The sequence below is a fragment of the Penicillium bovifimosum genome, assembly GCF_028826915.1.
Source record: "Penicillium bovifimosum strain IBT 22155 chromosome Unknown utg000002l_segment0_segment0, whole genome shotgun sequence".
In the NCBI taxonomy this organism is placed as follows: Eukaryota; Fungi; Ascomycota; class Eurotiomycetes; order Eurotiales; family Aspergillaceae; genus Penicillium; species Penicillium bovifimosum.
Window position 1 is genome coordinate 2,752,530 of NW_026622711.1, and position 12,219 is coordinate 2,764,748.

The 12,219-nt window shown below is 50.8% G+C and overlaps 5 protein-coding genes across 5 annotated transcripts; 3 read left to right on the forward strand and 2 right to left on the reverse strand.

Moving 5' to 3' along the window:
• Positions 1 to 395: 395 nt before the first annotated feature.
• Positions 396 to 2,540, reverse strand: N7515_002231 (Glycoside hydrolase family 71; the record flags this gene model as incomplete). Its single annotated transcript, XM_056662975.1, has 8 exons — positions 396 to 526; positions 590 to 689; positions 744 to 850; positions 942 to 1,385; positions 1,438 to 1,699; positions 1,755 to 2,279; positions 2,327 to 2,355; positions 2,414 to 2,540. The coding sequence occupies 8 exons, from the start codon at positions 2,538 to 2,540 to the stop codon at positions 396 to 398; spliced, it is 1,725 nt and encodes a 574-aa protein (XP_056525088.1).
• A 728-nt stretch (positions 2,541 to 3,268) lies between these two features.
• Positions 3,269 to 4,867, forward strand: N7515_002232 (Major facilitator superfamily domain general substrate transporter; the record flags this gene model as incomplete). The annotated part of the gene is made up of 2 exons (XM_056662976.1): positions 3,269 to 4,157; positions 4,215 to 4,867. The coding sequence occupies 2 exons, from the start codon at positions 3,269 to 3,271 to the stop codon at positions 4,865 to 4,867; spliced, it is 1,542 nt and encodes a 513-aa protein (XP_056525089.1).
• A 1,321-nt stretch (positions 4,868 to 6,188) lies between these two features.
• On the forward strand, positions 6,189 to 7,790 carry N7515_002233 (inositol-3-phosphate synthase INO1; the record flags this gene model as incomplete). The annotated part of the gene is made up of 1 exon (XM_056662977.1): positions 6,189 to 7,790. The coding sequence occupies one exon, from the start codon at positions 6,189 to 6,191 to the stop codon at positions 7,788 to 7,790; it is 1,602 nt and encodes a 533-aa protein (XP_056525090.1).
• Positions 7,791 to 8,543: 753 nt separating this feature from the next.
• Positions 8,544 to 9,386, forward strand: N7515_002234 (calcineurin-like phosphoesterase; the record flags this gene model as incomplete). Its single annotated transcript, XM_056662978.1, has 1 exon — positions 8,544 to 9,386. The coding sequence occupies one exon, from the start codon at positions 8,544 to 8,546 to the stop codon at positions 9,384 to 9,386; it is 843 nt and encodes a 280-aa protein (XP_056525091.1).
• A 601-nt stretch (positions 9,387 to 9,987) lies between these two features.
• Positions 9,988 to 11,549, reverse strand: N7515_002235 (bifunctional alcohol dehydrogenase/S-(hydroxymethyl)glutathione dehydrogenase; the record flags this gene model as incomplete). The annotated part of the gene is made up of 6 exons (XM_056662979.1): positions 9,988 to 10,202; positions 10,256 to 10,893; positions 10,971 to 11,106; positions 11,202 to 11,316; positions 11,414 to 11,428; positions 11,529 to 11,549. 6 exons carry the CDS (start codon positions 11,547 to 11,549, stop codon positions 9,988 to 9,990), a joined length of 1,140 nt encoding a protein of 379 aa, XP_056525092.1.
• Positions 11,550 to 12,219: the final 670 nt, after the last annotated feature.

The window sequence follows — 12,219 nt, forward strand, 5'->3', positions numbered from 1 at the left end:
ACGTTTACGCCCGTGTTCCCTGACGATCCGCGGGGCCAATTTCCCTCCGAGCTCGTCCCTACTACTGGCCACTGCTTACCCTCAAACAACGCGATGGATCATGCATGGTCCTGACACTTGACCAAAAGCAGAAGTACCCGGCTCTACCAAGAGTCTTGGAATTGCAAAGGGTAACTCGTGAAATCCGACGTTGGTCTGGAGGCTCGTGTAACGCGGTTATGGGTGAAAAATGGGACGAAGTGTAACAACGTCGTATGTCCATTTCGAATGGCGTGCGGGAGAGCAAGACGATCATTTGCCGCAGATACTTCTCTCCACCAGCACAGCCCAGATATGAGGTCGGTCCTCATCCATTGTTTTGCTCTTTAAACCCGCAATAAGCGACGTATATACCGTCAACGCATCGCCCATGTTTCTCGAAGCTGTCGCTGTAGCATATGGGTTGGCCAACCATGGACAGAATCCGTATGGGTGAGAACATGGATCAACAGGTCCTGTTCATGTGGGTCTGTGAACCGATCACCGCCTGTGATGCTGATCAGTTGCAATGTACAACATACGCTGGACGTCTTGGGTTTCCGCTACTTACAGATATGGATAGCCATGCATCCGACAACCATGGCTGGGGGAACAGAGGCATTGGATAGGGAAACGCCACATACTGTCCAAACCCCTTGGCGGATATGATCCTGGGCTATGTTAATTTCTAGGCGGATGCATTGGAGACTAGCTCGGCCACTTACATCCGCTTCTTGAATAAAACGCCTGCGTAGAGGTCCAATGGTAGGCAGACTTGGGTCATGTACAAGGAGTAGAATATGCGCAAGGTGATTGTATTGATTGCCGATTGCTATAGAATAAGGCGGTTAGCTTCTCTAATGTCATTTACCGAAAGATTCCCAGAAGGGACTGCTCATATGTCTAGGTCGCAATATACGTACCGTGCCAGGGACATCCGAAGCGGATATCGGGGAATTTCGTCCCAACTTCCATATCTTCACCCACAAAATACGGGTCGAAAGAGTCCGGCCGAGTCTCACTCCATTGCTGATTCTGTGCCTTTAGCTCTGCATGCACCGCCTCAGAGCGAGGTCCGTCCCCGAAGCAAAACACCAACACGTCCGCACAGTGGGCGATAGCTTGGTTCGCCCATGCACAATCACCTGCATCGGGACCTAGAGGATTGAATTCGGCATTTAGATGCAGGGAACTCAGATCAATGTCGGGGGCTTGCTGGAGACTAAGCGCATTATAAATCTCCTGGCGCAGACCGCTCCAATAAACAGCTTTCCGTAGACTTGGGGTGGTGGTCATCAATGCTGGACCACGGATAAAAGCCTTTGTGCCGAATGAATGGCCTCGAATATCAGCCCCTGCAAGTGGGACTGGTTTCGTTAGCCTCGTCCGTCCGCGCCGATAGGGATTGGGATATCTCACCATCAAATTCTTCCAGCAGCCGTAGGATGACCGTGGCAGCCAACAAATCGTCATCCATGGTGACTCCGTGATCATCCAGTGCAGGTATCAATTTCTCCAGACATGCTTGATAGTAATGGTCCGAGACAAAAGGGTCGAAATCTTTTGTCCGGTTTAGATGGCGAGCTGACATGGCTAATATTGCGTTGAACAATGTCTCACAACGGCGTGCACGAAAGGGGATATGGATTGCAAAATGTTGGTGGCGATCCGTGCAATCGAACTTGACATCATATCAGAATGCGATGCATCGCTCGGAACAAAGGATGTCGACTCACAAATGGGGCAACCTCGTCAACGAAATGTCGCAGCAGGAGTGCCTCCTGGGGGTCCTTCAATGGCCATGGCCGCTGCTGTGGTCGTTCAGGTCTGTCTACCACTGGGAGTGGTGAATGGCCACTATCACTGGTATATGCCTGGTTGCTTGGGCCGGCGAATTCCGGCAAAACAGGAGTATATGAGGGTCTAGGAGAGGGTCTGTCTGGTATTGAAACAGGCCCGACATGACTAGGGAAATCTCTTGCAGGCGACAGATCATCCGTCGCTCCCTCAGTCAACCTCTCTGCTTCTCCATTCCCGGACTCAAGTATAAAGTCAACTAACGGTTGAATGTCAGCTTCGGCCATAATAATCCAGACTCGAAGAACAACCTCTAGGTGGTGGTCGGACCCAAACTTGGTCACGAGGGAATTTCGTCCGCGTCGTCCGACCTTTTGCCTGTCGAAATTTGGTCTCTTTTTTACCTCGACTGCATTCCCGACCTGTGCGGGCGCATCGACTGCATTGTGGCGAAAGTCCGTCACCTACTGATGGTTAGAGAAGAGCTCACGATGGGGGGTGAGAGCATTACATTTATGGTGGAGTATACGGCATGGATCACTGGAAATTGTTAATATGGGATGCCCAGGTGTAAATGGGGTTTATCTAGATTGCTTACCAGCATTGAGGGTTTCTTGCAATCGGCATGGCGAAGATGTTGGATTCTTCATGACTTTTGCGCGGAAATTTCCCCACACTGCGGGGACAGTGATTTCGGTACCAGTTTGTGACGGTCGTGAGAACATGGGGATATCTCGACTGCAATCAACTGCAATTCTCGTTATAGTTGGTACAAACTGCTATAATTAAATGCTGCGACGAATCGCACAGCATATCTGACACAATTTCCAAGGTTAAGAAGGTCAATTCCAATGGATCCATCCAACCTAGATTCCGACATATATTTCCAACATCTACTACAACCTAGTACCTATTCGCCCACTCTGCCAACCGGGCTTCAGCTAAAGTAGGTTGAGCCTATCCGGGACACTTCCAGGCATCCGGGCATGGAACTGGAGGCATCAGTTTTAATTTTGTAACCTCTACCTAGGTATATTCGATACACCTGCAGCATAAGGAAAAGATGACAACTTATAGCCACAAACGGTGGACAATTCCTAACGAGGTCTTCCTAACCTTACAAAATCAAACTATCTTTCGACGCCAGAACATCCGACATCTGGGCAAGACGAAGAATACCCCCTTGCAGATATATCAGCCTTCGGACAACCTATGCAGTGTCTACTTGAAACCTAGAATATCTCTGACGTTATTCACCACCTCAATGGACCGTAGAACATTCCATCAGTCCTGATCGTCAAGACATAGCATAGCATGCCAGGAAACAACAAGAATGCGCGGATCGGATACACCGAAGCAATGACACAATCACAGAATAGAGTCTTTAATATCCACAAGCCTTGTAGAATTCAATCCCATAACCTTATTCCCACCCCAAACACCGCACACCCATATGACACGTTTCCTCGGCTTCCGAGGCACTCGCCTCAACTATGTGAGCATGCTGGGCGTAGTGATGCCAGCAATCATGTCAGTGGGCTATAACCAAGGGTTACTAGGCGGAGTCCTGACCCTCCCCTGGTTCGAAGCCCAGTTCCCCGAAATCGACGTGAGCAACGCCCACCCATCAGAAAAGCACTACAAGTCGACATTGCAGGGGACTGTCGTAGGCCTGTATGCAGCCGGTGGTCTGCTAGGTGCCGTCGCCTGTATCGCACTCGGCGATGTACTCGGTCGTCGCCGTACCATAATAATTGCCTCAGTGGTGCAAATGATCGGGGCCTTCCTGATGGCCAGCTCGTTCGGCTTTGCTCAGCTGGTCGTATCGCGGATCATACTAGGTCTCGGCACTGGAGGGCAGCTAGCCACTGTGCCGATCTGGCAGTCGGAGATATCGCCGGCTAGTAAGCGTGGCGCGCATGTTGGGACGACGGGTATTTTCGTGGCGATGGGTCTTACCCTGGCTCTACTTGTTGATCTTGGGATGTCGTATGTTCCGAACAGCGCGAGCTGGCGCGTTCCTGTTGGTTTGCCGATCGTTATGTGTTTAATGGTGATTGCGTTTGCGTCGCATCTGCCTGAGTCGCCTCGTTGGCTGGTCCGTCAAGGTCGGGTGTCTGCTGCTCGGGAGGTATTGGCAGCCCTGAGAGATACCGAGGTTGATAATGAGGTGGTCGAGAAAGACGTTTTGGATATTGGGTCCTCGTTGGCTATCGCGGGAAAAGGGACTTTTGGGCAAGTCTTTCGCATGGGACATCAAAGAATCTTCCATCGTGCCTCGCTTGCAGCGGGAGGATTGGTGTTGTTGCAATTGACGGGGGTCAACTGCATTACGCTCTACAGTACGTCTTCTACTACATAAAATCCGATCATGTCTCTCTTGCTCATTGATCTACTAGGTACGACAATATTCGAAACTCATCTTCATCTCAACTCGACCACATCAAGAATCTTATCCGCGATCTATCAACTGTCCGGCGTTTTCGGTGGCATTGTCTGCGTCTTTACCGTCGAAGGCTTCGGTCGTCGACCCTTGATGATGTCAAGTGCGACGGCCAATACAGTATTTATGGTCCTCGTGGCTGCACTGAGTTCCCAGTCGACAAATATGGTTGCCATGTACGCAGCTGTGGTATTCATGTTCCTCTTCCACTTCAGCATGATCACCGGTTTCGGTGGATTGCCATTCCTGTACGCATCGGAGGTAGCGCCTCTGAGCCTACGCACCACAATCAACGGCATCGGCTCGGCCATATGGTGGGCTCTGAGTGTGTTGATCGCGGAGGTCACGCCGATCGCCTTCAACGCCATTGGATGGAAGTACTTTGTTGTCTTTGCTTGTTTGAATGCTGCGATGTTACCGGTCCTTTACCTCTTCTTTCCGGAAACCTCGGGGCTGTCCCTGGAAGATATCGATGAGGTATTTATCTTGTCTACGGGGTGGTTGGACCCTGTTGGTGTCGCTAAGCGGCTGCCTAACAAATCAGACGATGCCAAATCCCCGGGGGATATTACGGCAGAGAGAAAGGATCATGAAGCTCCGCAAGGTTGATAACTTGAAACTTGATATCATGAGGGCATGGCTGGGAATACAGAATAGTGTGATATCCATTCATCAGGTCGAAGCATTGAACTTCTGGTCTCAATCTCGTGAGTCGTGACTTTGAGTGGAGCCCTAAATGGATCCAAAGGCCCGAGCTTCTGTCCACCGTTCTGCAAAATTCGACGCTCTACGGATATTCTACTCGAACCTAGGTATATCTTGAGCTGAGATCACACAACTGAAAGAAGATTATACATCAAAATGCGAAGAAATCGTTATAAGAACGCAAATTCGAGTCGAGATTCAATGTGGATTGACCGCCATTTGACCCCGCGGAGGAGCCCCTCCGATGTGCGCAGCACGGTCCAAGTAAAGGCACGTGTAATCTTCACATCCGATTGGCATAGTTAGTGTGTAATGCTTCAGCCTGATCTACGGACAGAGAAGTGATATGCAAGGTGAAATATGCATATCCAATTGGAAAGATCTCGGTGATCTCGGTCAGTAGATATGGACACATCCGGAAAAATGAGGAGTGGCCGGACCAGGGACTCCCGAGGACTCCAGAAGCGGAGACCCCAGGCGGCAATGACTCGGGGGAAAAATGGAGATTGCGGTTAATGGGAAGTTTCAGGCTGCTAATCACGATGGAATGACTTGTGCCTCGGTCTACGAGGGATGTGTAGTAGTTAGTACAGCTTGATTGTATAGTAGTGGCATGTTGTCGATGCTGAGGCAACACTGTGTCAAAAGTTGAAAAGACTATTCTACTGCGGTATCGGCTAAAGAAGAGACGGTGAACCAGATAGCTTAGCATGACCAATAATAAGATGAATGCCAACAAATAGCTCGAAGCTAAGGAAATTTGTACGTAGAGAAAGGAAAAAAAAATAGAGAGGAAAAAGAAAAAAAAAAAGAAAAAGGGGGAAGGCGGGGGACAGACCGGAGACAGGCGGAGTACCATATAAATCCCCTCCTTCCATTTTCTCTCTCTCTTCTTCTCTTTCCCTATCAACACTTCCAGTACTCTCGTCACGTTTATTAGGTTCGTATAAACCTTTTCAACAGGTCAGATCACATCTCGTTGAGACGTGGTCGCTATACAACCGCCACAATTTTCGCGACAAGCCTTAACTCGTGAGTCTACCCTCAACCCCAATGCCGTTCCAGAAGTGCAATCACTAACTCGTCACCAGCCGGCACCACCCGTTCAACGGCCGACGCTCATCCAACCGTGGAGGAGCATCGGACTGCGCACCCTACATCCGTTAAAGCTACGCTTTCACACAAACCCACTTTTTAAATCTACATACTTCTCGCTGTGAACGCAATGGCTCCTCACGCTAGCTCGGATGCTACCAATGGTGCCCTGAACGGGTCGGCTCGCCAGGAGTCTTCCCTCTTCACTGTGCAATCTCCCAACGTTGTCTACACCGATGACGAGATCAAGTCGAAGTACGCCTATCAGACTACTGAGATTACTCGCACCGCGGACAACAAGCTGGTTGCCACTCCTAAGGCTACCAACTACAACTTCAAGGTCAACCGCAAGGTTGGCAAGGTCGGCATGATGCTGGTCGGTTGGGGTGGAAACAACGGTTCCACCGTCACTGCCGGTATCTTGGCTAACCGTCGCAACATCTCCTGGGAGACTCGCGAGGGTAAGCAGGCCTCCAACTACTACGGTTCCATCGTCATGGGTTCCACTGTCAAGTTGGGCACAGACGCCAAGACCGGCGAGGATATCAACATCCCCTTCCATGACCTGCTCCCCATGGTCCACCCCAACGATCTGGCCATTGGCGGTTGGGATATCAGCAGCCTGAACTTGGCCGAGTCTATGGACCGTGCCCAGGTGCTGGAGCCCGCCCTCAAGAGCCAAGTCCGCAAGGAGATGGCCGAGATGAAGCCGTTGCCTAGTATCTACTACCCCGACTTCATTGCTGCCAACCAGGAGGACCGCGCCGACAACATCCTCGAGGGTGACAAGGCTTGCTGGGCTCACGTTGAGAAGATCCAGCAGGATATCCGTGACTTCAAGGCCCAGAACGGCTTGGACAAGGTTGTGATCATGTGGACCGCCAACACTGAGCGCTACGCTGATATCATCCCTGGTGTCAACGACACTGCCGACAACCTGATCAACTCGATCAAGACCGGTCACCTGGAGGTTGCTCCTTCTACCGTGTTCGCTGTGGCCGCCATCCTGGAGGACACCCCCTTCATCAACGGTTCTCCCCAGAACACCTTCGTTCCCGGTGCCCTCCAGTTGGCCGAGCAGCGTCGTGCTTTCATCGGCGGTGACGACTTCAAGTCTGGCCAGACCAAGATGAAGTCCGCCCTCGTTGATTTCCTCATCAACGCCGGTATTAAGCTCACCTCCATTGCCAGCTACAACCACCTGGGTAACAACGACGGCAAGAACCTGAGCTCCCAGAAGCAGTTCCGCTCCAAGGAAATCTCCAAGTCCAACGTCGTGGATGACATGGTCGCTGCCAACCACATCCTCTACGAGAAGGACGAGCACCCCGATCACACCGTCGTCATCAAGTACATGCCTGCTGTCGGTGACAACAAGCGCGCTCTGGATGAGTACTACGCCGAGATCTTCATGGGCGGCCACCAGACCATCAGCTTGTTCAACATCTGCGAGGACTCCCTTTTGGCCTCGCCTCTGATCATCGACCTGGTCGTGCTCGCCGAGATGATGACCCGTATCAGCTGGCAAGCTGACAGCGAGGGTGCCGAGTACAAGGGCTTCCACAGCGTGCTGAGCATTCTCAGCTACATGCTCAAGGCTCCCTTGACTCCTCCCGGTACTCCTGTCGTCAACGCTCTGGGTAAGCAGCGCTCTGCTCTTATCAACATCTTCCGTGCTTGTGTTGGTCTCCAGCCCGAGTCGGAGATGACCCTTGAGCACAAGCTGTTCTAGGTCCCACCAGTTTGCTTCTGGTTGAATCCTCTTACCTGCCAACTATAGTCTTTCTTTGAACAATACAAGCTTATATATGCTACCACAATCTTCCTACGTACTTGGTTTCCTTTGCCACTGCTTGGCCTTCTATTTAAGTCTTAGTGCTCGTCCAGCCGCCGTCGGACGTTTTAAAAACGATACCATAGCATATTCTAACTATCCCGTATGGGGCATGGTGACGTCCTAAGCTAAGTCTACGGAGTAGGTGCTAGATACAAGACCTTGTTCCTCAGGAAGCAGGTCTTTGCTCTTAAAAGACAGATTCATAATCATACCCAGTTGACCACGTTCCTCGCCCCAATTAATGGAGCCTAGAGAAGCCAACCTAGGAAACCAATCTACGCCAATCCAAATGGGACGATTGAATCGAGGAAAGTGGAAACGGAAGTGTGCGTCTCGCTTAAATAACGGTACGTGAAATCACGAAGTCCGCCAAGTCGTATCGACTCTACCGTCTTTCTACGATATCCACATTTCTCGACAGGATCCAATATGGATTTACGGAGTAGGAACTATTGACAGGGAAAATATTGGATGAAAACAATTTATCAGGAGACCAAGTGGTTACCATGGGTTACGCGAGGTCAGCTGGGTGGGGTATCCACCCGCATCAACGATCCTCCGTGGAGGCCCCGACTCTCACAGTAGATGTTCCCTTCCCTCCTTTTTGATAGCAACACCTACCGCTTGAATGCATCTTGTAGCAACAAAATGCTTCAGAAAGTATCGTCTTTCCTAAACCGGTCCTCCGTGTCCTTCCAGGTCCTCTCTGATCTCCACCTTGAGGTTAACCGACAGTATCCATCTTACGAAATTCCAGTGTGCGCAGAATATCTTATCCTTGCGGGTGATATTGGGCGCTTAACGGACTATGATGACTATCGCAACTTCCTACAAAAGCAGACAGACCGATTCAAATTGGTATTTCTCGTACCCGGCAATCATGAGTTCTACAATGGGACTTTCGCAGCAGGGCTAGAAAAGGCCAGACAACTTGAACGGGAACCTTCCTTAAATGGAAGATTAGTACTCCTTCATCAGAAACGATTTGATGTCCCGGGATCTTCTGTCACTATTCTAGGCTGCACGCTTTGGTCAAAAGTGCCTCATGAATCTACGGATATCGTCCGGTTAAAGATCAATGATTTCCAGAAAATCGAAGGCTGGTCAGTTGATGACCATAATGCAAATCATGACTCAGATCTCGCTTGGTTACTGGAAGAGATACATTCGATTCATGAAGAAAACGGAAACACGGAAAAGCGAACTAAAAAACAATCTATTCTTGTTGTGACACACCACGCTCCTTTACTCCAGAGGACGTCAAGCCCGCAACACGCCAACAACCCTTGGAGTGTTGCCTTTGGGACCGATATTCTACCACAAACACCAGATGGAGTGAAAGCCTGGGTGTTCGGCCACACGCATTATACCACTGATTTCAAGGAGGGAGGTGTAAGGATTGTGAGCAACCAACGGGGATATGTGCTGCCTTGGAGCACTTCGAAGACGCAGGATAAATTTGACGTGAGGAAGGTTATACATGTACCATGATGGTTTATATGTATTTTCTAGGTAGTCTCTAGCCTATAGTCATATCAGCACAAAGTCTCGCCAATAGTACTGGTAGATACATGGCAACCGATTCGACCTTCAGTCGCATGTTCTATTTACCTACTTCTCGGCGCAAAGCCATCATTACCTACCTTTGTCGATCTTGTAACCGTCGTTTGCCTGACTGGATCAATGTTTTCTTCGTGAAAAATGTGCATATAGACTGGCTTGGGGGCGAGATGCGTGGGGGGACTGCGGGGGAGGGGAAATGAGGGGCCTATGTTGGAACGGGGAGGGGGTGGGATTGAGGAGAAGGGGTAGTGGGGGTTGATACGCAATGGAGTTGGGAATGAGCAAATAATCGCTTTCAGACTATTCCCTCAAACTCCTGCGGGACTGAGGGATTCAAGGACCTTGGGATGTGAGGACCTTGGATGCTAACCAACCTCCTATGAAGATACAAAGACCTGGAGAGTTCCGCTGGGGGCCAAATTGTGATTTAATACATACAAGAGAAAGTATTGACATCTGGGAATGATTATATAGTCATACTCCGCATCAATTTACTTTTCATCGACTAGCTAAACAATTGCAATTGCATCTATTGCATGTCGACAACGCAGCGAACACAATCACCCTGCTTCATCTGGTCAAAGGCCTCGTTGATACCGGTCAGCGGCTGGCGGTGAGTGATGAACTCGTCCACCTTGAGCTCGCCGTTCAGGTAGTCATCGACCAGACCGGGCAATTGTGTGCGACCCTTGATACCACCGAAGGCACATCCCTTCCAGACACGACCGGTGACGAGTTGGAATGCTATTATATATTAGCGATGTACAGATCGAAAGAGAACAAGGGAGATAACTTACGCCGCGTGGAGATCTCCTGGCCGGCAGCAGCGACACCAATGACAATGCTCTCACCCCAGCCCTTGTGGCAAGCCTCAAGAGCAGCGCGCATGACACCGACGTTACCGGTGCAGTCGAAGGTGTAGTCGCAGCCACCATCGGTCATCTCAATCAGGTGCTCCTGGATAGTCTGACCGGAGAGCTTGGTAGGGTTAACGAAGTGGGTAGCGCCGAACTTGCGGGCCCAGGCCTCTTTGCCGTCGTTGACGTCGACGGCAATGATCTTGCCAGCCTTGTTCTTAACAGCACCCTGCACAACCGACAGACCGACACAGCCAACACCAAAGACGGCAACGTTGGCGCCCTCCTCAACCTTGGCGGTCACGACGGCGGCACCGTATCCGGTGGTGATACCGCAGCCAAGCAGGCAGGACCGGTCGGTGGGGATCTTAGGGGTCACGGCAACGACCGAGATATCGGCGACGACGGTATACTGTGAGAAGGTGGAGGTACCCATGAAGTGAAGCAGGTCCTTGCCGCGGGCCCGGAAGCGGGATGTGCCATCGGGCATGACACCCCGACCCTGGGTAGCACGGATCTTTCCGCAGAGGTTAGTCTTGCCCGACTTGCAGAACTTGCATTCGCGGCATTCGGGAGTGCTATAGATGGCATGGCATGTCAGTGGATTGATCACGCCACGCCGAGATCGGAGCCGAGGGAGGAAAGAAGGACGTACTAGAGAGCGACGACGTAGTCGCCGACCTTGACGGAGGTCACGCCCTCGCCGATGGACTCGACCACACCGGCACCTTCGTGGCCGAGGACAACGGGGAATGCACCCTCTGGATCCTTGCCGGAGAGTGTGTAGGCATCTGAGGGTGGTCAATAATCGTTCTTGTTATTGATCTCCGGGTTTCCGGGAATCGTTTTGTTTGCTACCCTTGGCGGGGCTGATGGCGGGGCTTACCGGTATGGCAGACACCAGTGTGGTGGATTTTGATGCGCACCTCGCCAGCCTTAGGGGGAGCGACCTCGATGTCCTCAACGGACAGAGGCGCACCGGCTTCCCAGGCGATGGCAGCCTGTTCAATTGTTCAGTACTGTCCATACCGTTGCGGAGCTCACTGATGCGGGATATGCCGGGTGAGGTCATGTGCGCGGGGTTCGGATAGAGCTTACCTTGCAAGTGATGGTCTGTAGATTTCGAGAGTCAGCGGTTGTTCACGGGTCTTTGGATAGTCCATGCTTCGATAGAACAAGGAAATAATTGCAATGGATCATGGGATTGATTTACCTTTCCTACTGTGCTGGCCATTGTGTAGTGTATGTTGATCAAGTTTCCAAGCTAGGGCACTGAGGCACTGTAAGCAACGGGTGTAAAAGGAGAAAGAAAACAAGATCACTCACATCAAGGAACGATGGTAGAAGGGGAAGAGAAGAGAAACTGATGGGTTTTTGAATCGGGTGGGGGGTGGGACCGGAATGAGGGGAAAGATAAAAAGCGTCAAGTTGGAGATCCGGGCAGAGCTACCAAGTATATACGACCCCCTCATATATTAATACTTTTTCCCCTTTCCCCACTCCAGGAAAACGAAGTAAGATAAGGCGAAGTTTTCCCGTTTCAAACATGCGTGATCGGGAGCGCTCCCGAGTTCCGTCTACGGAATGGGCCGAATGGTTATCGAGTCAGACCATATCTGTATATGGATCACCATGCCCATGACATATGTCCGATAGACATGGTTGGTAGATACGCTGTTTTATATCCACCAAGTCTGCACATATGATAACCTATCAGTCAAAGCTATCTGACAAGAACGACAGATATGGCCGACGTCGGGCTAGTGAACCTCTTTACCAGCCGCAAGATATTCGTCATGCCCAGCATTTAGGTAGCGACTCACTACACAGTTCGACGGATTACGTTGGAAAGGCAGTTCACGGAAGGAGTAGATATCGGTGTAAGTACCTTAACTCAAGGGTTG